Here is a 25,535-nt window from a genome sequence, read left to right as displayed (position 1 = left end):
TAAAAAAGGTGACTTAATCCACCCAGGTTACACTGGTTCCAAGGGAAAGTACTGCCTAGAAAATCTTGCTTAGAGGTCAATACATCCCAAGCAATCCTTTCAGAATAATACTTACAAGAAGAAAGTGAGAGCAGAGAACATGCTTTATTGAGAAGTTGATACACTGGTAGCATATTCTAATATCCAGGAAAACAGTTTTGCTTCTGTACAAGAACAGCCAGCCTCCCATTGCCACAAGAGAGAGCATTACCCCATCATTTGCAATCATCTAGAAGCTGAGGACAACTGCCAGAAAATGTGCAGAGAAATAGAAACTCTGACAGATTGAGGATGGCAATAAAAGGGCAAAACCAAACACAAGAACCAACAAACAGGAACGCTTGGGTAAGAATCCTGGGTGGAGATGGAGTGCCTTTCCATTTTTTTCTCAAGGTGGGAGACAAGAGGACAATATTTTTAAAAAAATATCCAGCTGAAAACAGCTTGTGAGTCATGCAGGTGTCTACTGTTGACAATTGCACACCAGGCAGAAGTCAAAGGCATAGCGTATGGATAATTATATCTCCAGGATGTTTCATCTGAGTGAAGTACATGGGAAGTATGGCACCAAACATTACCATTAAAAACTACACTCCTCCTTTTTGTGAAAATTGCAGTTAGAGTGCAGAATGCACCAGCCCATTATTCTGCAGCCCCCAAACAGATAAAACATACTGTCTCTTTGCATGATCCACCATGTCAGGAAGAAAAAAAGTCATTGTCTAAGGACAGGAAGCTATCTTAAGATCAAGCCCAAGATGTAAAGGTCTAGAGAGCAAGCTGGGGTGCACATGGCCATCCTTCAGTCTCCATTGTGGCCTCTTTGATCTGCTGCATGTAAGTGTATTCCCAGTCCCAGGTTACTCTGTGACTCATGATTTGAACACTGGTGGGCTCCTAACCGCTTTGTGCAACGCCACCTCAGCATTTAGGGGAGTAGGTTCCCATCTCAAATACTGGGATATTACTGTATATATCATGCACAACTGTGGCCAAAAGGTTGGCCAGTAGAGCAACCAAATACAGCACAGAGAGTGCAGAGACACAGTCCAGCAGCTGAATGTTTTCGAAGACATTAACTTCACACCAATAGAGCATGCAAAAGGGAGAGATGCCTTCCACAGACTGTCAGAAGTCCAATTCATTATGCATATATTGCCACCTATACAAAAGTGGAACCAGTAGCTAATAGTGCAGCAGACTGGCCAGAGTTTTCCTCTTCTTCTTTTTGTACTTAGGAAGATTGAGGTTTTAGAGATGGGCAAATTAAGACACTTATATCACCTGACTTACAACGGTCAAGAGTTTTCATCTTAACAGACTGCTTACAAATCTCCATTCATCAGACAAAATGCTTTCTCTCCTCTCCCATCTCTCCCATCCGTTATAAGTAGGCATTGCCTATTACTGGCAGAGGACTCCCTGTAATTCAGACTTTATTTAAAAGATGAATGCACTCTCCTTGAAAAGGGGCACAGTTACTATGGAACTGATGCTGGGAGCCTACCACAGCTGTTTTTGAAGTTTTATTTTTAATTTTTCAGTTTCCAAAGGCTGGAGTCATCTTATGACAAACATCCAGGTACCAAATCTTAAAATGAGATTAAAAATGTATCTTTGGGAAACCTTGTATAGTGGATATTTCTTTTCTTTTGCAAAACAACAAACCATTATTTTTAAAATGCCCACAACTGTCCACCTGCCTTCAATGGTTTCCGAGCCAGCTTTCAACATTCATGTATGGAACAGCATAGCTGAAGCTGTTGAACTCCTTATATACTCCTTGAAAAAGGAACAAGGAAGTTATTGGACCAAGATAGTTTCACTGGCAGGGAAAAACAGTAAATTTCCAATGTATGGCCAAAAAACACAAGCCATCATGAAGACTACATTCAGTCAGCTGCAACAAATTGTCCCAAGGCCTGGCACCAGCAGATCCAGCAGCTTCACAAATTGAGTAATAAATTAGAAAGCTGCCAAATGTACATAGCAATCTATTGCACATGAACAATTTGGCAAAAGGAGCAGTGCCCCCCCACCAAGCCGATGGATTCTGCTATTTTCCTATGCATATTCCTTGGACTCCAAGCATAGCTTCCTTGAAGCAGCAAATCCAAAAGGATGAGGTATGCCAAATTAGTAACATGATGCCATGCCAAGGCTAGAATGTTGATCTTGCAATCTTCTTTCCCACAAAGTTAATTTAATTGACTCTTGAAGTGTACTGGCAGTCAGAGCCTGTTCAAAAGCTGCCATCAGGGTCACCAAAATTACAACAGAATGAGTAATGGCATCTTTCTTCCCACTCAGGCATGCAACCAAGACCAGGTAATGTGGTATCTTTCCCGCCCGACACCTCTCCCTCAGGGACCTGGCTGTTCTGGCTACAAAATCCATCAGCCAGTTCACAGAGGGCTGACTCATTGCTTCTGATACCCTGTGTCCAGAATTATAAACACCATTACCATTCTCAGAAATCAAAGCCACTTTAGAGACTTCTTTACCCATCTGCTCCTATGGTGGACTGAAGAGGGAAAAGTGTTGTGGGGAGAATGTTGGCATACACAAGTGCCTGGATCAAAGAAGTTCTAAGTTCTGCAAATAAATGTGAGAAATTTGCTCATCCAGAAGCAATTCAGGATTCCAGGAAGCATTGGATCATTTCCTACTTGTACCTCATCACCATGTGGTAGGGAAATAGTCTCAGGGACCTACATTTAGACTGTATATAAACATGCAGCAGAATGACAGGGAAGTATAGGGTGAATAGAATGGACTGGAGCATTTCAGGAGACAGGCAGAGGATTGTTGTTTTTTCAATGCTCTCTTATCTATTAAAAACGTGCAGATGAAAACCAGTACAGAAACGGGACTGATGAGAACCTTTGTCCCTGACCCCACTAGCTTTCCTTTGTTTTAACAGAGAAATTTAAAATTGATCTTTCTCTGCCCCCGCACCCCACAACTGTAAGATGAAGCAATATGATCCTTTCCACCACATTTGCAATCCCTCTGTATTGCACAGGTGGACTACAACTCAGAGGGCTACAACAGAAGCAGCAAGTTATAAAACTAAAAATGTGAGAAGCAACCCAAGTTTGTATGCTAGGAGCATATAGTTGATGGAGGAGCAAGTAAATCTTACTGCAACTTATTGAGGCCACATTAATATTGTCCAGAACTCTCTGATCTTTTCAATCTTGCCTCATGGACAAGGTGTCTGGTCAAAAAGGTTCTAAAAAAAGAGAGAGAAACACCGCAGGTACATCTGAAAAGGGGGAGCTGGTACCAAGAGCAATCACATGTCCAAGATCTGAAAGGATGTTTCTAGTGCTGGGAAAAGAAAAAGTACCCACAGTGGTAATGGTGGCAGCACATGAGTGGGGTGTTCACACTTCTTGGAGAGACTGGTTAATTAAGTGCCCTTGGGTGGGGTCCATTTCAAACAGCTGGGATCCATGATTTTATTGCTGTTGGACCTTTTGGCCTCTTTGGCTATCCATTCATCAATAAGATCCTGAGAAGAGAGAGGAGAAAAAGAGAGACGCAGGTCAAAAGCTTGGGAAAATTTATCTACAGAAGACAGAGCTGTAACTAGCACTGGCAGAAATGTTAAGCTAGGAAAGGTAAAACAGTTTTGTTACTGCCCCTCTCCTTTGGTACAGTGCTCCACCTGAGGTCAGATCAGCTCCAACCTTGCTGATGTTTAAGAAAGCCTTGAAGACCTGGGTAGTTGGAAAAGCTTTGGGTACTGTGAGAATGGTGGATTCTCACCCTGTGGTAGGTGATTGCTTGTTACTGACGGCACCATTCCCCAGTGTGATGAATATGAGGGTTACCACTATTAATATTGTTTGTATTGGTTTATGTGGTGACTTTTTACTGCTTTAATCTTTTGTTATGGTACTGGTAAGTGAATGCTGCTTAGAGTCATCTGTGATTAAAGTGGCCTATTTACTTAAATAAATACATGCATCGTTTTATGTCACAAAATTTAACAATCCTGCTTTCTTAACTAAGAACTTCTATGCGTAGGTCTAAAAATGGCCCCTCACTGATTAAATTCAGAACAGTCCTATTTTCCTGTATTTTTTCTACAGGTAGAAATTTGATACCACAGTATTTCAGGCTTCCTGTTTTAGAGAGTGAGGCTATAATAACTTAAATGTGGAAAAAGGAAAAGGAAAGGAAAAAGAAAAAAATAATAAAGGAAAGCTTTAGAAAACAGTGTGTTCACTTGTATTGATTTTGTCATAATTCAGTTCTTCTGTTCACTGTATATCTACAAAAAGACCCACAGTCAGCACAGATTTGGTGAAATGATCATTTTGTTAAGTCAGGATGCCTTAGACAGAGTGAGAGCCACTTTTTCTTTTTTTAAATCAGAACTCAAACATCCACCACCAGGACCCTTGTACAAAAATCGTATATACTTTTAAGATTTTATAACTCAAGAATTTGTTCTGAGCACCAGAACTGAACAAAGCTCACAGCTCTTCCATGCACAAATTCCTTTCTGGTATACTTTTTTTTTTAAGTTCCTCAGTGTGATGGGAGGGTTGCTATTATTAGACTCCGTGACTCAGAAGCCTGAGCAATTCTTTCAAATCACCCAGAGATCTAACAGTAAAACAAGATTTATCTTCTGCTCTCTTGGTTTAGACTGTGTGCTAGCCAATTAATGTTGCAGTCATTAGTATTACTGAACACAATGAGACTTACTTTCTTATAGGATTGCTCTGTACCATTCATTAGCTGCACACATGAAGTTATTAACAGGAGATAATGACTTTTTAAATAAGATCCAATTTATCTTAGTCCTGCATTCTCTTTGGAATTTGGTCCCCAACATGCCATTCAAAGGCCAAGGGCAACTCTCAGCCTAAGAAAGAATATACCCTGTCTTAAATGAAGCATCCTGCTTCACTTGGAACTATCTGTATTTCAGTTTTCCATTTGTAGTGTCATGGCTCTTCTATTCAGATGTCCTATATTCTTGTTTTCTAATGTATATCGGTTTTTTAAACAAACGTAACAACTAGAACCAGTAGCTATCAGCACAAGCATAGGAGGAGAAAAATTTAAGGGATCAAAACAGAAACAGGGATGCTATGTAAATATTGTTTTCCACAGCCATCCAGAAATCCTACAACCAACTGGCTTTGCTCTATAGCAGGGCTGCTCAACCAGGGTTCCGTGGCACCCTAGGGGTCCACGAGAGGTCACTAGGGTTCCCTGGGAGATCACAATTTATTTTAAAAATTATTTTAAATTTGGGCAACTTCATATTAAAGAGGTAAATTTCATTCTTTCAGTTTAAGAGCACTGTTAACGCATATATGCAGGCCTACACATGAAACAAATATAATGATTTGTAACTTCTGGCCTATCTTTGAGCCTGAATGTGCAGGGGTTCCCAGAAGCCTGTAAAATATTTCAAGGGTTCCTCCAGGATCAAAACATTGAGAAAGGCTGCTCTACAGAATGTTTACAGTGAGGATGGAGTGAAAGCTCTGTAGCTCTCCAGATATAGATTCCAATTCAGATTCAGACAGCTATTTCCAATTCAGATTCATACAACTCTGAAAAGAGCCCAGCAAGAGATTTCTGTGCTGAGGTAATGAATACAGACTCCTGCTTCCCAATGCAGCAGAGCTAGGGCAAGACAGCAATCCCACCCACCCCCAATTCAGAACATACACATGAACATCCCAGACAAAAATACAGAGCTGCAAGGGAAACTCTTACCTGTCTTTTTAGGACCAGGTGTTTGCCTTTCCAGTACTTGAGCATCTGAAGGGCTTGCAGAGTGCTAACGATGTCGACAGGATTGACAGCTGTCTCTTGGCTGATCTCTGGAATAAAGAGATACAAGTGTCTATTATAATAGAGGGGTTGTAATGAAACAAAGATGGGATGATCTACTGAAAAATTGCCCTGTTTCCTGCCCAGTCACACAAAGACTGGAAGTCAGGAGGAGAAAGTTCCCATGGCTTTGTAAAAGCACAGAATTTACTACTCTCAGAACTTATAAACACAAAGGTAGACTGAAAGCATGCCCTTCAGAGGAAAGGGCAAAAGACTGGATGTGATTTTCTCCAGTCCAGGATTCACTGTCTTGCACAACTCCTTGCCCATCTGGATGAGCCACAAAAACAGAATCAAACAAATTCAAATTCAGCAGTTACAAGATACCATGTCTTCTCTGGTACTAGAAGACAGGACAGAGAGGGAAATTTTAAGCTTCTATTCTTTGGAGGCATGATAAGATCAAGTCTTTTTCTCCTCCTTCAGGAAGAAAAATAGGTTGGAGTAACAGGGCTTGAATTGTTTCAAAACATTTGTGTATTAGCTGCATTTATTTATTCTCCAGTGAGATTCCAGATTATTTGAAAACTTTGGAATTCATTGACATGCTCCAAGGGAAGGACAAGCATACGGAAGATTAAGGATTAGGAATGGGAAAAAAGCATCTGGGGAAAAGCAGCTATGAAAGATAAATGAGAGATTATCAGACTTTTTAATCTCTGGACACCTTGACCTATTCCCCAACAGATTCTTACATTTTATACATTTTAAAATACCTCCTTTTTTTAATTTGGTGAATAAGACATTCTTGGCAGGAGTATGGAATAGGGAGTACAAAGGTGAGAAAAATGAGCTGTACAAACCAGATTTAGACTCTGGAGGTATTTTAAAAAGCCCCCATTTTCTATCAAATTGAGAAAAATTGCTCCAAGTGAGTTAGCAGTTGTCCACAGTGAAGTGAGAGTAGAATTTAAGGAAAGAGAGATGGAGAAAAGTAGAACCCACCTTTGATGGAGATTTCTTTGCCTTGGAAATTATGCAGATAACGGAGAAGAACCTCCTTCCAGTAACTACGGTAGCTAATAAGTCCCAAGTCTGAGAGGGGCCTTTCTGGAGAGCCAACTTTCTCTTCCACTTTGGAGAGTAAATAGCCTGTTTAGGGAGCACACATACTCTTTTGCACTTTGGTATTAAAGATATTTCTAGACTGTTTCCACCAGTTTCATACATGGCTCCATAAGCCCACCATCATTGGAGAGCTCATATACTCTGTGGTGGGCAAACATCCCCAAGGGGTGTTCATTTCTTGGATTTAGTACTCATATGAAATAAATGTAGATAAAATGCCAGGGATGCACAAAATGTTTAGAGCTTAGAATATTCTGAGTTCAAAAATGGCAGGAGAAAGTATTAATTACCCACTAAGTGTTAACTGGTGCTAGTGGAAAAAAAATGTATGAACAATTAAAAATCAAGAGTCTGGTAGCACCTTTTCAGACTAACAAATTGTATTAAAAGGCATAAGTATGCAACCGATGTAGCTGTAGCTCATGAAAGCTTATGCCCTTTAATAAATTTTGTTAGTTAGAAAAGGTGCTACCAGACTCCTCCTCCCCACTGACTTTCTGGGGAAGCTGGCAGAGAAGGTTTCGGCTATCACAGATTAACACAACTTCCTCCTACAATGTCTAATATGAGCCATTAAATGCCTATATCTTCTGTTTTGGCTGAATAGCTCAGGGGATTTATTTAAGTAACCAAAGACCAAGTGTCTCTGCTGAGATCTGATTCAATCTGACATTACTTCCACTTTATCTTACAGATGGTTAAAAAAAAGATTTCAAAAATGTTTTTCAAATCTCATTGGCTTCCTGGTAGCAGGCAGCATGGACTGCCACCCACTTAGTCTTGCAGTGTTCAAGTGAAAAACAAGGGAACAAGGAGCTCATGGCCAAAATCCTGAAGCCATTTTGAGTTCAGCTCCATGGAAATGGAACCAACATGAAAGGTTCCAACGGAGTATTTTAAGTGGAGCTGTTTAGTTCTGGGCTTGAAACAAATTTTTCCATTTTGTGCACTGTCCTATCATTTAGAAGCTTGGAAGCAAGACTTTGCTACATTATAAAAAAAGTATATAAAAAAGAAACATGTTCCAGTTTTGAAATAATTCTTAATTGCAGGCAGTCCTGGACTTATGACGGCAATTGGGACTAGAATTTCTGTCACTAAGGGATGTGGTCATAAAGTGCAACCGCATCGTTTAGTGACAGCAATCCCTGTAGTCCCAGTTGCCATTGTTAACCGAATCCCACAGTCGTGAGGTGAGGCAACTTCCTGCCGGCTTTGCACAACCAAAGTCAGTGGGGAAGCTGGCAGGAAGTTGTAAGTCCCAGGCCAGTAGGCAGGTAAGTGGCTGCTGCTGGGTGGGGGAGGGAGTGAGGCGGTGCACAGGGGAGGATCGAGGAGGGTGTGCGAGAGGCACCGCGCAGGTCTGGAAGGTGCATGAGGGTGCAAAGGGTTGTGCAAGAGGTGCCATGCGGACTGCGAAGGGTGCAAGGAGGTGCATGAGAGGCACTGTGCTGTTTGAAGAGGGTGCACGAGTGGCTGGTGTGCTGCAAACGCAGAGGGGCTGGGGGAGGGTGCACGGGTGGAGTAGACTTACCCCAGAGACTTGTGACCTTCCCTGCTGGCTTCCCTGTTGACTTTCTGGGGAAGCTGGCAGAGAAGGTTGCAAATGGTGATCACGTGATCATGGGGCACTTGGCAACTGGTCATAATGCAAATGGGTTGCCAAGCGCCCAGATCACGATCACATGACTGCAGGGGTGCTGGGACGGCCGGAACTCCAAGGACCAGTCGTAACTGCCATTTGTTCAGCGCTGTTGTAACTTCAAACGGTCGCTGAACAAATGGTGGTAGGTCGAGGATACCTGTATGTTTATTATTAGTTGTTATTGGCTACTATTATCCATCCTCGCTCTCCTTGATCTCTCAACGGCCTTCGATACCATCGACCATGGTATCCTTTTGAGGCGGCTCAGGGAGTTGGGGGTGGGTAGTGTAGTCTTACGCTGGTTCACCTCCTTCTTCCAGGGCCGATCCCAGTCGGTGTTGATAGGGGAGGAGAGATCGGCCTCACGGCCCCTTCTTTGTGGGGTGCCACAGGGATCAGTACTCTCCCCTCTCCTTTTTAACATCTACATGAAACTGCTGGGCAAGATCATCCATCACCATGATGGATGAGGTATCATCAGTATGCTGATGATACTCAATTGTATATCTCCATCCCGGGTGAAGTAAGTGATGCCGTGACTACCCTCTCCGAGTGTCTGGGGGCTGTGGGAGCCTGGATGGGGAACAACAGGCTTCAACTGAACCCTGGTAAGACCGAGTGGCTGTGGGTTAATGGTTCTTCTGTATCCGGAACATTAATATCTCTGGTTCTGGATGGGGTTGCACTGCCCCAGACAGACCCGGTGCGTAACTTGGGGGTCCTCCTGGACTCACGGCTCCTGCTCGAAGAGCAGGTGGCAGCCGTGGCCAGGAGAGCCTTTGTGCAGCTACGTGCTGTGCACCAGTTACACCCCTTCCTGGACCAGGAGGCCCTTCGAACAGTCACTCATACCCTTGTTATCTCTCATATAGACTATTGCAATGGCTACCCTTGAAAAGTATCTGGAAGCTCCAGCTGGTCCAGAATGCAGCTGCGTGAGCTGTTTTTGGTGCCCCTAGAAGGGCACATGTAACACCATTGCTGCGCGAGCTGCATTGGGTACCAGTTTGCTTCCGGGTCCAATTCAAGGTGTTGGTTATCACCTTTAAAGCCCTACATGGCATGGGGCCAGGTTACCTGAGGGACCGCCTCTTCCCCATTACATCAACCCATCCCACCCGATCGTGCAGAGAGGGCATGCTGCGGACCCCGTCTGTAAGAGAATTTCATCTGGGAGGTCCAGGAAGCGGGCCTTCTCTGCAGTAGCTCCTGCCCTGTGGAACATGCTGCCCCCGGAGGTGAGATTGGCCCCATCGCTCCTGGCCTTTCGGCAGAGTCTGAAGACCTGGTTCTGCCGCCTCACTTGGGGTGGAGAGGGGAATAGATCTACATGGGGATGGTTGCTATAGACCACTCCTCCCACACTTGGACTGTTTTAGATTCTTCACCACTTAGATTCTTTATTTTTACCTCTATTTATATTATTTATCGCTGTATTTTATTCTGTGTATTTATGATTTATGGTTTTTAATCAATTGTTGTAAACCGCCCAGAGTCCCCCGATGGGAGGAGATGGGCGGGGATAAATTAAATAGATAGATAGATAGATAAATAAATAAATAAATAAAATTTTTATCTGCTGGCAACACATATATAAATAAATATACTTACTGAAATCTATAAGCATTTTGCCATAACCCTGCCTCATGTACTGAGGCATTGTCAGTATGCAAGAAACGTTATAGTTGAGAAATGAGTTCTTCTCCTGAAATTGAACAAGATAGTACTTCAGGCTCACGTTTCGTAAGAATTACACTAAAATATAGTTAATAACATACTGGCTCAAACCTGAGCAAAACAAGGTGGCTGAACAAAACAAGTCATTGCCAGTGAAGCATATCTGTTCTGTCTACCCAAGAGCCATTAGGCCTATCGTTATGAGATACTCACCTCCATTCTGTCTTGGTATGCCAAATAATGTTTTCTGAACCTCAGCTCATAGAGAGACAAATCAAATTTTTCTTTGTTTGGCTTGAATAGCCACTCTCCAAAATATCCTATCCTTACTTTCAGAAGGCTTTGGAATTCTGAACATCCAGTTTCTTAATCGACCATTTTGTCCTTAGTTCAGTAGGTTTTACCAGTGATTCCCTTGGCTGCATCTATTTAGCATCAGTACATTCACTGGTGGGCTTGATGGCAATGCCTTCTCCATATTATATCACTGGGCCATGTCTCTAGGAAGCATACCTATAGCTTCTGATCTAGATGGCAGGTAGAGGGAGATATGTATCAGGAGAGTGGCAGGTTGTCCCAACAATTAAAACTAGTGGTATGAGGTTTCCAAAATCCATAGAAACTGAGAACCAGAAGCACACAGTTCATTTTTTTGTGTAAGTTGAAAATTAATTTAGTGTAACCAACTAGGCAAGAATGGGTATTATACATAATGTCAATAAAAAGATGTGCAAAGCAACATTTAAAAGTGCTGGAATTTTAACAATCAACTTGCACAATTTTTGTCTTACATGAAATCCAAATCCTGAATCACCATTCTGGAAAATGACCTCCCATCACCAAACCAGGAGAAAATTCAGGCTGGCCCACTTACATTGCATTGATCAATTCAGAAAACATATCTAGAAATTAGGAATAAAATAATGACTGATAGATATTCGGCACATCCTACAGTTTGCCTTCCCATTACATACAAGTATTTTACTTGTTCTTCATGCCATTCTAAGAATGTCAATACTCCTCAATCAACAACCCAGGATTAAGATTTAGCTGGTATATTTGTCAGAGTAGATTAACTCACTCTTTAAGGGTCAGCCTGCCAGATACTGTATCTTTCTTACATAAAAGTTCAGAGGAAAATCTATGAAACTTATGATAAGCCAACTCTAGATAAACAGACCAAGGAGCAAGCCACTCTTTCTCAGAGCAGTTTATCCCAACCTGGTCCCCTTGATGCTAATATAGTTGTTGCTGATAATTCTGGGGGTTAAAGTCCATTAATCTAAAGCACGCACAGGTTGGGAAAGGATGATCTAGACCTTTCAAGAAAGCTCAGAAGATAGCCAGACACTGTTAGTTTAGGAAATAGCTTTGACAAGCTTATGTGCTAAACTTTTGTTTGCAGGTGGTGGTCCCTGCCACACAAGCAAGAATATATTTGAAGTCCTAATTAGTTAAGAGTTAATGTGTAGCCAAAACTGTAAATCATTTGTTTAAAAAAAAGGAATTTCTACATGTGCTTGTATATGGAACTGAGAGCATCATACGTATTAAAAAATCATTTAAGTCTACCATCAAAGCTACATATGTAAATGAGCCTAAATCACATGAACTCCAAAGCCATTATTCCCTGGATTTTTCTTTCAATACCAGGTTTGTCTAAACTAGGACGTGAAAGCCCAGGAAGTTTTTTCCTCAAATGTTATCACTAGGCCTTCAGTTAGTTTGTTTCCAAAACTGGAATTTCTGAAATATTTCCTAATAGCTGTACATTTTCAATGATACATTAAAAAGATCAGATAGGGAAGAAACTGGTCTATGTTTAGAAACAGACAAAAATCAAGAAATAAATTAACATGTAAAAGGATAAAGCTTGTCTGATTAGTTTAAAAGGATCAAAAGAAGGGGAAACTATTGATTAGGTAGCATTTCATGTGGTAAAATATGTGTTTTAAGGCTTGGTTTTTGCTCCACATCTTCTATTTGACAGAGTGGAGGATAAAAGCCTGAATATCCTTTTTTGTTTTATAACACTGTTGTTGTCACTTTGTTTTCAACATTAGGAGTAGCAGGCAGGCAGAACAATGAACAAATACAAATGAAGAGAAGCTACATCCTTTATAGTTCAGTAGCGCTCCATTTGTAACAAACATTAAACATTTTCAAGTAAATTTAATTAATATATTTATCACTGTCTAAATAAATTACTTTTCCATTTTACATAAATATATTTTCTTAAGCAAACCAAGTTACACATAATAAATTTTATAATGTAATGAAAGTGACTCTACATCTAAAAAATTCTATACCCCTCTCTCCCCCAATTGCACCAATATTCTGGAAATTTCAATCCTAGCTTGAACCAAATTTTCCTTTAGCAAGCACCCTACATCTGTGCTGCCTTGTTTCCAGATGTTAAGCTGCGACAGCCCAGCCTCCATCACACTGCTTTGTTACACAAAGCCCTACTGGTGGAACAGATCCCATGTAGTTCTTACTGACCTTTGAAAAATAGCCTATTAGGTGGCAGCCTGTGTTATCAGCTTCTGTCATGACGTAGAAAAGAAATGGTTCAACATCGTAATACAGAGTCTTATGGTCCAAGAAGAGCTTTGCCAGAAGGCACAAGTTTTGGCAATATATCTGGAAAAATCAGAAAGAGCATCAAGATACTAATACCATACAAGACTGATTAGCAGGAGGTGATCTACCCCCCCAGCAGCTATCACAAGATAGAGCCCCTACAAACCGAACCGAAAAATCTACAGATAGCCAAAAGGTTGAGCTATCTTAGTATTCCAATGCAGATTGTTTCAGCTAAATCAACACTGAGATAAAATCCCCATTTGGTCAATATTTGGTGAGTAGCAGTTCCAAACGTGTATTTTCCCAGGATTGTGCTGTAGCTGCAGAGAGCAGCTGCACAGCCCTGGAAAAAGATGTAGGTAATTTAAGGATTTGCACCGATGTTAGGTGAGTGTCCCCAAATGCCTGAAGTACCTTTTTAGCTTTGAATCCAAAGCACTGCCATCCCTTCAAAGCAGTAAACAAGAACGTGACTCCAATGAATTGGTACAATCCAGGACTGCCATCATCCTATTTACCTGTCTCATTCTGCTCCAGACCTTTATGGACAGCACAGTAGCGTGAGAGATTGTGAAAATGATTTTATCACCTCACCCAGGTGAGAAAAGTGCTTTTCTGAATACTTCTCCAATTAAGAACTCCTATTAGTTATGAAACATCTTCATCAGACAGATGCATCCTAGACCAATCCTTTCCTACTGAGACAGTTCAATACCACATTTGCACCAAATATTGCAGCATTTGCAATATTTACATAGGGAAGCGCTCAAAATGAATAGTTCCTTCACCCCAGTCTAAAGTTAGGACCTATTTTCTCATGTCATGGCTCTGCCATCTCATACTATGCCACCAATAAACCTAAACTTTATGGAATGGTCATAAAGTTTTTACAGCAGAAAACAGGGAGATTCCTTGATAAGAAGACTGTAGCTGGGAGTGATGTCCTGGAGTCCGTAGAACTACCAAAAAAACACTGAAGTAGTCTATGAGGGGTGTTTCCAACCTAGTCAAGGAAAGGGACTGTCTGAGCTGGTATCTAAGAACAACTGAAATAAACATCCTCCCTCTTCTCCATATAATTTGAGTTTCTCCCTTCCTTCTTTCCCTAAAATATATTTCTCTGAACCCACACCCTGAAAGCAAAACATTTTGGAACTAACCTACTCTTTATAAAAGAGTCAAGACAGCAGTACCAGAAAGAAGTTTGTCCTGGGCCACATCACAACCTGGCATCTTCTAGATTTGTTGACTTCTTCACCCAATCAGCAAGACCAATGTTGAATGAGAAAGATGGAAGTAGCAGCCAACATACTGGGAAGACACCAGGTTTAGGATGCAAAACCTGTTTAAATGTCTTCCCTGTTTTAGGCTGATAAGCAACAGCGATGAAAAATTTCCAGCAAAGCCACCTATATGGCCCACAAATGGCCCACAAAAGGCACAAGCTCTCTTCCTCCCAGAAATCCATTCCATATACATAGAGTTACCTTGTTCTTTTTCCCATCTACTTCAAATACGGAGATTGAGCCTTTCCGGTAGATTTCATCCCCTGGAGGATGCTTCCAGACACATTTTGCCTATGGAGAGTGATCGACAAGCGTTACTGTGACGATTGGTTTTTAAATACAACACCTGAGAGAAAAAAATATTTGCCTTGGACTCAGAAGCACTGAGGCCTATTCTATTCAGAAAACAAAATTATGGTGGTGTTTGGTATGGGCTACTGACCATTCTGCACTGGTTAAGCATAGGTAAACTGTTTTAAAGTATTTCATCAGATGAAACTAATTAAAAGAAAGCATGCATACCTACACCTGTGTTAACAATATTAACATTACATGTAATAATACAAAATATAGACAAAAGGTGTATCTAGATACCTCTAATACTAATAGCAAATTGAAAATTCAAATCTTTGACTAGACAATAATCCAGACTTTTTTTTTCAGATACTGTTTTTGTTCATTCTGCAGAATGCTTCTGATTTACATAACATGGACCTTTTGAAAGTGTTTCCTTCTTGCCTTTTAATCAGACAAAACAGGACTGCTAATGTTTTTCTACCACAACAAAATTCATTTTAATAGGAGCAGATCATTCTAACAGTGAGCATGTATACATCTGCGGGCACAGAATACTGTCCGTGCTTAACCAGAATTATTATCTTACATGAACTACTATGCTTTTAGGTTCTGGCTCAGTATGGGCAGAATCTGAAAAAAAATTACAGAGACATCTAATGATTACATTCTAATAACTGATCTTGAAAGACCAGGTTAGGAGCAGATTTATCATGGAGAAAATCTATCTATGTGGTCACTAAGTGTCAACACTGACTTGATGGCACATAATCAATCAATTGATGACTGATCTGGTTCAGCTGAATTTAAAGTGATGATAAACAGTTACTGGCTTCTAAGCTTGAAAAGCTATTTGGCCTCTCTGCCCACTATCACAAACCTTACCATTTCAACCCCAGCGGTGACTGCCAACAGTCATATTGGAAGTTGAATGTGAAGCTGCTTGGAAGGACAGAGTCTTGTGACCAACTCAGTATAGATTTTAACTGGTGATTCCACACTAATCTAGTCCAATCAGTAGCACTAATTCAGTAGGAAACAGATGCCATAAACCCCATTCCGAGAGGCGCTCTTCTCTAAAGCAGTGAGGAGGCCACAATTAAGCACTGGAAAAAGAGGCGGAAGGCCCAAACTGGATTCTCTGCTGCTGGAGATGATTATTCAAGTTGGGGTCATGGCAGCATTCTTCAGAATTTATTTGTCTGCAGCATTTCCCAGAGAATTCACAGGCTCTTCTTCACAAAAAATGTTCTGAACTAGAACCCTGTCTCTAGTTGTGCTGAGTACTGGCAATGAAAATGTAATCTGCATTTGGGATATAAATGATGGCAGCCAGGGAGGGAGGGATTTTTTTTGTTTCCCAGAAAGCTAGGTAACATGTATCTTTTGTTTTTCCACTAATGCTCATACTAGCAGATACACACTGCATTCTTTTGCAGTCACATGTAAAAACAAGATTAAATTTCCAAAGCAGCAGCAGGAGACAGTAGAGACTGTATGTTCCTGACCATATGTTTAGACACAGACAACAGATTTAGAAAAAGAGGTCTATTATAAAACGTGATTACAATAATCCTTTACTGGAATGAAATAACCTCTTAATGGAATTAATTTAATATTTTCTCCCAGGATGTCCTCCTACCCTGGGAGAAGAAATTGAAAGGGTTCTATCCTGTGTAAGAGATCAAAAACATGGAGCAAGCCTATCTGTGTGGTTTTATGTTTTGTTTTATGATTTTTTTGGTTTTGTATACACCCAGAGTGCATTGGAGTTTGAGCAGCTATAACAAATTTGAATAAATAAATAATTTTCCATTTCATACCCCCTAAGTTAAAAACTTACCATGTGTCTGCGAAGTATTGTCTGACTCTTCATATATTTGAGGCAGAATTCACACATGTAGAGGCGCCCAAGCCGGGCATACTCTTCTGGGTAGGGAGAATGGTACCAGGTGTCCAGTTCATAGCGGCCAAAAGCAATTGTTTTGATCATATTACTGCCTTCAGTGATTTGGCCCTGAAGTCGCAGCTTCTCCTATTCACAGAAATAATGACTCACGTATTATTTAAGCCACTGTAATATCTTATAACTATGCTAGAAGAGAAAATTCTCTACATTTCCTATTAAACCCAATCTCAGAAAAGCTGTAGTAAGTACTTCCTATGTAACTGCTTATTTTATGCTGCCATTAGGTATACAAACTTCCTGTTTTATAAGCAAGAGAAAAATGAACTCATCAGGATTCTCCAGTTGGTAAAGTATATTAATTATATATATTAAAGTATATTAAAGCATTAAAGTCACTGCAGAACTTGCTCCAGTAAATTTTGATCCTCTTGAACTCAATGGGATTGAGGTAATTACTAACATGCATTCCTATCAGAATTGTTCTTCAAATCCCATCAAATTCAGTGATACTTATTTCCAAGAAAATAGGAATAAGACTGTAGCCAAAATCAGACTGACTCCAGAACCGATGCTTGCAAAATCTGTATTAAAATGTCTGCTGGAAGACAGAGATATAACCTTTGTTTTCCTTTCTCACCCTATGGAGAGCTTTGCCACTGAATGAGTTAAACAATGCCCAAGAAAAAGTATGCCACACCTGAAAATAAACTAAAACCGATGGGTCTTATTTCAGCTCAGAGTTGTCTTTCCCAAGCTGTTTTTTTTCATCTACACAAGAAAGATGAATCAAGCTATATTTCAGAAAGCTAGAGCAGAGGATTTTTTTTTAAAGAAAATAGTAGTGAATACAATCTATGACCATCAAGGAGGGCAATTTTGAGCTGAATAAGGATCACAGCATAAGCACTTCTGTACTAAGCTGGATATGGATCAAACCATAAAATGTCTTCACTGAAGAGTAAAACATAATCAAATACAGACATGAATGGCTAAGGTAACTGTCCCAACCTATTTCACCCCATATGCTGCTTTGTTTCCTACTGAGTATGCTTCAAGTCATTATTTTGTTGTTTATTCGTTTAGTTGCTTCCGACTCTTCGTGACTTCATGGACCAGCCCACGCCAGAGCTTCCTGTCGGTCGTCAACACCCCCAGCTCCCCCAGGGACGAATCCGTCACCTCTAGAATATCATCCATCCACCTTGCCCTTGGTTGGCCCCTCTTCCTTTTGCCCTCCACTCTCCCTAGCATCAGCATCTTCTCCAGGGTGTCCTGTCTTCTCATTATGTGGCCAAAGTATTTCAGTTTTGCCTTTAATATCATTCCCTCAAGTGAGCAGTCTGGCTTTATTTCCTGGAGGATGGACTGGTTGGATCTTCTTGCAGTCCAAGGCACTCTCAGAATTTTCCTCCAACACCACAGTTCAAAAGCATCAATCTTCCTTCTCTCAGCCTTCCTTATGGTCCAGCTCTCGCAGCCATATGTTACTACAGGGAACACCATTGCTTTAACTATGCGGACCTTTGTTGTCAGTGTGATGTCTCTGCTCTTAACTATTTTATCGAGATTGGTCATTGCTCTTCTCCCAAGGATTAAGCGTCTTCTGATTTCCTGACTGCAGTCAGCATCTGCAGTAATCTTCGCACCTAGAAATACAAAGTCTTTCACTGCTTCTACATTTTCTCCCTCTATTTGCCAGTTATCAATCAAGCTGGTTGCCATAATCTTGGTTTTTTTGAGGTTTAGCTGCAAGCCAGCTTTTGCACTTTCTTCTTTCACCTTCATCATAAGGCTCCTCAGTTCCTCTTCGCTTTCAGCCATCAAAGTGGTATCATCTGCATATCTGAGATTGTTAATGTTTCTTCCAGAGATTTTAACTCCAGCCTTGGATTCCTCAAGCCCAGCATGTTGCATGATGTGTTCTGCGTACAAGTTGAATAGGTAGGGTGAGAGTATACAGCCCTGCCGTACTCCTTTCCCGATCTTAAACCAGTCCGTTGTTCCGTGGTCTGTTCTTACAGTTGCTACTTGGTCATTATACAGATTCTTCAGGAGGCAGACAAGATGACTTGGTATCCCCATACCACTAAGAACTTAAGTCATTATACCTATATTAAAGCATACTCGATATATGCTTTCAGTTAATATGCCTGTATATTAATCTAAAAAATGTCAAGCACCAGGAAATCCAAGTCTGGCTAGCAAAAATGCTATTTAGGCAGGCCAATCATTTATTACAGCTATCAGGCCAGAAAAGGTCACCAGTATATGAGGTGATTGATTGACTCAACTGTTCTGAATGGTTTTTCTATTGTATTTTTAATTTCAAAAGTTCTACCCACCCAAAACCCTTAGCCATAGCCCTATCAGTTATGACTAGATTATATTTTTTAAAATAGCCAAAGAGATAAATGGTTAAATACTCTGAGAGTGATATTAACTTATTTAATTACACTGAATTTAATACAATTTAAACATGTGCTAAACTGTGTTTAGATCCTGTCCCTGTCTACCTTTGGAGTGTGCATCCCCAATATACTAGGCCAAGACCAATCCTTAACCTTCAAAAAGTTATGACCTCTGCTATGAAGGATACAATCAACCTTTTAGCTTTGCTCCCTTCCATCAGCTTGGTTTGGTTCTATGCATTTACCGCAATTTGCATACATTATAGGGAAGTAAGTATTTTATTTATTATTTATCAGATTTTTATCACTGCCCATCTCCCTCATACAGGGGACTCTGGGTGGTTCACAATAAAACAGTTTAACTGGCTTATTCCTTCATGCCTGGGAGAGGAAATGAAATGAGCTCAGCCCCACTTACTAGATCCTCAGAAGCTCTTGCTTGCGCTCGTCGGAATAGCTCCAGGTCATACTCACTGGTCAGATTCTCTAAAAGAGGCTCTCTAGTGTTACCATATGTTTGTCTGTGTTCCTGAAGCAACAACAGCAGAAATATCTCATAAACACAAAGAAAAAATTTCCCTTGGGCTTGGGGAATCAGCTCCTGTTATCCACCACCCTATTTGTTAAGAGCAGTGTTTCTCAAGCTCGGCAACTTTAAGCTGTATGGACTTCAACTCCCAGAATTCCCCAACCAGCATGCTGGCTAGGGAATTCTGGGACTTGAAGTCCGTACAGCTTAACGTTGCTAAAGCTGAGAAACACTGTTTTAGAGGATGGGCATGGATGGATAACTAGCTATAAGAAAGGTGAGCAACACTGCTCTGAGAGAAAGAAAGGTTAGGCTGCCTGGGGTACAGGAGGGAATCTACAGGCAGGGTCTATGGACAGAGAGAGATGCTGAAAAGGAGGAAGCAATAAGTCAGGAAAGGAATGAAGATACACTGGTATTATAATTTGGTTTAACACCGCATCCTAAGAAAACAAGGTAAATCCCCCCCACCATAGACTACATATGCCCATTCAGATTTATGCAGCCCCCCAAATCCTGAAGACCTTAATGCAAAGATTCAGTGGTAAATCTCTATTCCTCAGTAGTAGTCTTTCCATTTTTAATAACATAAGCCATAAAATAGTACATGAAACCTACTGAAAACTTAATACACCTGTTTTCTATAAACTTCCCTGCCACAAAAAAACTGGACTGAAAAATTCAGCCCCGTTCTGCGATATCACTATATTCCCTGTTACTTTCAGAAAGCTGAAAGGCTTTTAGGAAAAACATTCGTGCCAAAAAAGGTAAATTAATTAAAACGTGTTTAAAAGAAGATTCAGATGGTTGGATACTGGGAAAAAATCTACAAGGAATGTTGACATGGTTTGTTGAGAGAAAACTGCTATTACATCCCCACTTGCTCCTTTTCATCACACAGAAAAAGTTTTTCTGATGCCTCAGAAAACCTTAACAGGCTTAAGTTAACGAAAAATAGCATTTGCTTGAACATATGGGAAAACGACTTAATGGTATGAGTAATGTAATGATACAACTATGAACTTAGGAGATACTTTTTTCTTCTCAGCTGAAGACCGTTAAACAGGAGGCTTCAAGACTCAACAGTCTACTTAATAGATGCCCTATTTCTCATGCCTCAGATGGAGGGTCAGACTAGGCAGCTTCTAAAACCATCTCCACTTCTGTGATCGCAGATGTGAGATCAGGTCAGGGAGGACAGTGTGCTATGGGGAAGAATGGCTATGAGACAACAAGGCTGGAATTCATATATGGATTCTAAGCAATGGGGTTAACACTTCAGCTCAATATTCAAATTCTAATTTTAGCTCCAAATCACTATTATCCATTTCAGCTACTGTTATCCACCTCAGAGCTTGCTACATACAGAAGAAATGTTCTTTGCGAATCCATGGCATAAAAGTATTGCTCCAGATGCATTAAGCTTTAACTACCATTTCCCTGACCTAGCACAGACTGTGGTTAAGTCTGGAGGGACCAGACTGAGAAAGATGTATTAATGTTTGGCTCGTTCTGTCATGCTCAGCAATCTAAGGAAAAGAAATGAGGTTTCTGTACCATGTATTTTTCCTTCTGCTCCTTGGTTAAGCCTGCATTCCTCTTCTTTCTCATCTCTGCTACTTTCTCTTTGTATCTCAGTTGCCTTTCAGTTGGTGCCTTGCAGGGAATAGGAAACAAAATGCTTAGGAGGGACATACACACACACCTAAGCACCATTTCAAAATTGCCTGAAACCTCCACCCCACAGCTCCCAAGAAAGGCAAGGACAGGCTGAGGTTCTCACAGCAATGTGGTATTACTTCCAGTACATGGGTTTGCCAGTACATGGGCAGTTATAATCTCCATGTTACAGTAACGTAATAGATTCTTGTACTGCATGGTAATTCTTTATACAAATTACCTCCCATAAGAAAAATACCCTCTATCAAATAACTTTAAGCTGACATTAAATCTCACAAGTGGCTGACTGCGGCAAAGCACTTTCCATGTGTCTAGAGGCGCTCTCCTTGCTACCAAACCATTGGCATAGGGCTACATGGCTCTATTACATTTTTGGAGGTATGTGTGGAAATTAGATGCATATCCATGCCCTGCAAATCGCAGCAGTGATGGGACATTGAACTTCACACCACATAGTAGAACAGGACCATTAACTATTGCACCATATTGTGTGAAGTTCAGTATCTGGCTTCACCAATGTTCCATGAGTTTTCCTGTACTTCATGGCACCTGTTTTTATATATTTCCCCCCCAGTTTAGCAGCAGAGCAGCTTTTTATAATGCTGTACTACAGCATCAGATAATGAGCTGGAAAGATTATTCCTATGTGCATGGCTGTCATACATGCAATGTGGCAACCTTTCAGTAATAAACGTACTTGGAATCATCTCCCTTCCCTCTTTCTGAGCAACAAAACACATACAAAAGATCTGTGCAAAAGTCACAAGAGAACACAATATATTTAACAAATAAACAATTGAATAAAAAGATGCATGCTTTTCAAGTAAGAGGCCATATATTAAGCCGGATTTTGTTCACCATAAAATAACTTTAATGTTTGGGAAGAGTTTGATGTACAATAACCACTGTGAAAGAGATTTGCCAGCTGGGGCTCTAAAGCCAGCACATACTTTAACAATACATACAAAATTAAAAGAAACTACCTGGTGCCTGGTAGCATGTCTATTGTTGTCATCCTGTCGGTGAGAAAGCATCCGCTCCTCCACTTGTTTGTCTCGGCTCTGTGCTCTCACCTTGAAATCCAGAGAAATATTATATAAATCCTCTTCCTCATCATGCAGTTTAAAAGAATATGAAGAACCTGCAACAATGTGGGTCTTGAACTTGGAAATTGCTGGAAGGCAGAGCTTTCCTGGGGCCACCAAGCCTCAAGTTATGGTTAAAACAGCCCATGTCTTGGTACAATGTATAAAACATACCATCTTCCAGAAGTTACAATTTCAAAGCTGTATTGAAGCATTTGAATTCCTGCTCCGTTCCCCCTACAATTACCACTCCCCACCTACTTTCCTTCATTACGCATATCCTGGGAGATTAAGTTACCTTGCATTCATCAGCTGAAAGATTATGATACAGAGGACATCCAGATATAGAGAAGTGTCGCTCATGTTTTCCTGTCAGGTGTCCTGTGGAAAGCCAAAGAAATATAGTTTATGGCTTGCCAAAAAGAACACATGGGAAGTTTAGGCAATAGAAAATCCTAAAAATTAAAACTCAGATCACAAATCATTCCACCATACCTAACGAATTGCAGCCAGGGGTGGGACATTTCATGTTGAAATTATAGCTTTCGTGGAAACGACGTCGTTTGGGACGATGGGATAGATCACTTCCTGAATCTTTCATGGACATATCCTTGGCAATACTTTCATCATGTGACATGTTGGGACTAGAGATATCAATATCAGACTCTGAAGAAGGAGCATTCCCAGTTGGAGTGCGGGGTGGGGACTCATCATGGTCAGCTGCATTTTTTGTGTCTGTTGAGAAGGGGGAAAATTGGGACAGTGTATAAAGAGGTTGCTAAATTAGAAAATATACAAAGAATAAATACTTCCAGAATGATTTCAGTGTGTCAGCACTAGAGAAAAAAGTGGAACGCAATGCCAGAGATATATTATTCCCTTCCTAGTGACTGAGGATGATCTGGAGTTGAACAAGTAAATCAGTTAGCCAAAGTTAAGTTGCAATCAAGGGTGACTTAAAATGGGCACCCTCACACTGTTGTTCTTTGTCTCCATCTCTCTCACACATATTGTGGGATCAAGCAACACCTAGGATGTTAAACGCAGTCTTAGCAAAGATATTACTTTTTAACCCAGTATATTACTACTAAAACATTCTACAAAGGAAGCTGAGCAAATACTACTGTATGAATCAATTCATCTCCCCATATGATAACATTTATTAGGAATGTGCACCCCAACCATTCAAATGTACAAACCTCTATCAGAAAAATCAACCACTTGCTCTGTTTCTGAACCAGATGAACGGGTCTGTCGCAGGGGATATTTCTTTGGAGTTACAGGTGTGGGCTGCTGCTGACTGCGGGTTACTCTCCGAGTAGAATAAACAGGCTCTTCTGTTCCAAATGATGGTGGATTACGAACTGGGCTGGAATCTAATTTTATGAAGGATTGAGAGGGATTATTAAGGGAGAAACATAATATCTCATTGCAGGAAACATCATTGCAGAGTCCATATTAAGGGTCACCACAGTCTTTGTAGTTCTTACTGTAGCAGACTAATGTGGCTACTCTTTTAGGAACTATTAAAATGGGCAAGTTTTACACAAGTTTCAGCTGGTGAGAACCTACTTCCTTGCATTATTGCATATTTAAATTAAATTTAAAAGACAATGTAAATCACAAACAGTTCCTAATGGAAATCTTCAGTTCATAATGGCATTGGAATACCGGTATATATGTTCCTCATTGTGCTATCTTATTTTGCCTAAATGCTTGTATATCCAAATTTATATCCATTCCAAAATGCATATATGTTCATAATCTTGATAACCTGGATTTTCCTTTTCTGAAATGTTGACAACCAACAGTAGTTTAAATAATTATCAAATTTGGTGTAAAGATGTTATATGATTCAGAGGATGTTCTGTTATAGACTGCCTTCTTGTATTTACCCAAGGAACAGAATTTGAAACAATTCACATATAAATTGCCACAAGGATGAGTGGGAGTAAAGCCAGAAGATGGTTCATTATAATCTCACCTTTATCTCCGTGAAGAGTGGGTGGAGATTCACTGGCATATTTTACAGCTCCTCACATTTGGAGAAAGCTTAGGAGAAAACATCTAATCACTGCAAGCATCCTTTCCCCTAAAGCAGAACTTTAAGATCCCAAATGAATAATTCTGAAAGATCTTGAAATACCTTGAGAACTCTGGCTGAGTCTAGCAGAAGATCGTGTCACACGGGCAGACTGGCGTGATGTACCATCGCTTTCTGAACTGTCTGTATGCTCTGGGTCTGTAGAGAAATCTGAGTCTTCTGTTCCATCTGAACTGCTTCCTGCATTTCTCTGAAAGGCCACCAGCACATAAGACAAAAATTTTATTGCAGATCTGTTCCTCAAAGATCGTTTTTATGCCTTTGAGTCAGTTTTTGTCTCCTGGCGACTGCTTGGATCAGACCCTGCAGTTTTCTTGGCAAGGTTTTTCCAAAGTGGTTTTCCATTGCCTCCTTCCTAGGGCTAAGAGAGTGTGACTGGCCCAAGGTCACCCAGCTGGCTTTGTGCCTAAGACAGGACTAGAACACCCAGTCTCCTGGTTTCTAGCCTGGAGCCTTAAGCATTACACCAAACTGGGTCTCGCCTCAAAGATTAACGTGCACTATATTTAATACATATTATAAATTTAAAATATTGCTCATTTGCCTAAGAGACACATTAGTTCTGGCTAAAGCTTGGATGAATTTCAGAATTCTCTTTTTGTCCTCTTTGTATTCAATCTTTGTATGCTGTTTTATTTAATTTTGAGAGACTGCAATGATATGTCATAAAGGAAGCCCTATGTCAGTTTGCTATGGATATTATACATGAAACCTAAATCCCCCTAATTTAGGCTGCCAGGTCACACGAACCATCTTATTAAGGGAAACATCAAGGTTCTTTTTTTTAACTAACAAGCCCATGATTTAAAAAAAAAATCACCCAAGTTCTTACAATGAAGTCATACTGAAAACATGGAATTAGTGGGAAAAGGATAACTATTAAAACTACTGTCCCTAAACCAGGCATGTCCAACCCGTGGCCCCAACGATGAAGCACACAAAGAGTAAAATTAGAATTAAAATTTCTGACGAGCACCTTGAGAACTCACTGAGAATTGCAACCACTTTCATCGCACTAGACACTGATGCATTAGTTTCACAAAAACAAGGTCAAATATCCCACTAGTTTTATGTTGCCCTCTTTTGTAAAATTGTATAATAAAAAATATAAAAAATAAATGAAGTTTTATTACTTATATACATTAACTATATATTTTATCTGTGGTCCAAGACAATTCCTCTTCACTCAGTGTGGCCCGGGGAAGCCAAAAGGTTGGACACCCATGCCCTAAACGTTTAGTTTATCGTAAGTTCTATGAGACAGGTACCTAATTACCACACTATGTACTAAAAAACTAAATGAAAACAAAGCAAATCAAGATCCAATACAATCACTATAGTCACCAATCCCATACAC

At 40.4% G+C, this 25,535-nt stretch overlaps 1 protein-coding gene across 1 annotated transcript in view; it reads right to left on the bottom strand.

Moving 5' to 3' along the window:
- Positions 1 to 125: 125 nt before the first annotated feature.
- KAT7 (lysine acetyltransferase 7) overlaps positions 126 to 25,535 on the bottom strand; it is a 27,655-nt gene continuing 2,245 nt past the window's right edge. Inside the window, exons 2-15 of the mRNA XM_063300853.1 lie at positions 24,221 to 24,368; positions 23,274 to 23,450; positions 22,570 to 22,809; positions 22,373 to 22,455; positions 21,973 to 22,062; positions 20,867 to 20,965; positions 19,199 to 19,309; positions 16,307 to 16,498; positions 14,371 to 14,460; positions 12,800 to 12,940; positions 10,232 to 10,325; positions 6,853 to 6,999; positions 5,788 to 5,894; positions 126 to 3,556 (exon numbers count right to left, since the gene is read on the bottom strand). Coding sequence (XP_063156923.1) covers positions 3,455 to 3,556; positions 5,788 to 5,894; positions 6,853 to 6,999; positions 10,232 to 10,325; positions 12,800 to 12,940; positions 14,371 to 14,460; positions 16,307 to 16,498; positions 19,199 to 19,309; positions 20,867 to 20,965; positions 21,973 to 22,062; positions 22,373 to 22,455; positions 22,570 to 22,809; positions 23,274 to 23,450; positions 24,221 to 24,368 — 1,821 coding nt within the window. The 3' untranslated portion in view covers positions 126 to 3,454. The remainder of the gene's footprint in view (positions 3,557 to 5,787; positions 5,895 to 6,852; positions 7,000 to 10,231; positions 10,326 to 12,799; positions 12,941 to 14,370; positions 14,461 to 16,306; positions 16,499 to 19,198; positions 19,310 to 20,866; positions 20,966 to 21,972; positions 22,063 to 22,372; positions 22,456 to 22,569; positions 22,810 to 23,273; positions 23,451 to 24,220; positions 24,369 to 25,535) is intronic.

This window comes from Candoia aspera, chromosome 4 (genome assembly GCF_035149785.1).
Source record: "Candoia aspera isolate rCanAsp1 chromosome 4, rCanAsp1.hap2, whole genome shotgun sequence".
NCBI classification, from domain to species: Eukaryota; Metazoa; Chordata; class Lepidosauria; order Squamata; family Boidae; genus Candoia; species Candoia aspera.
This window is presented reverse-complemented; position numbering and strand designations above follow the sequence as displayed.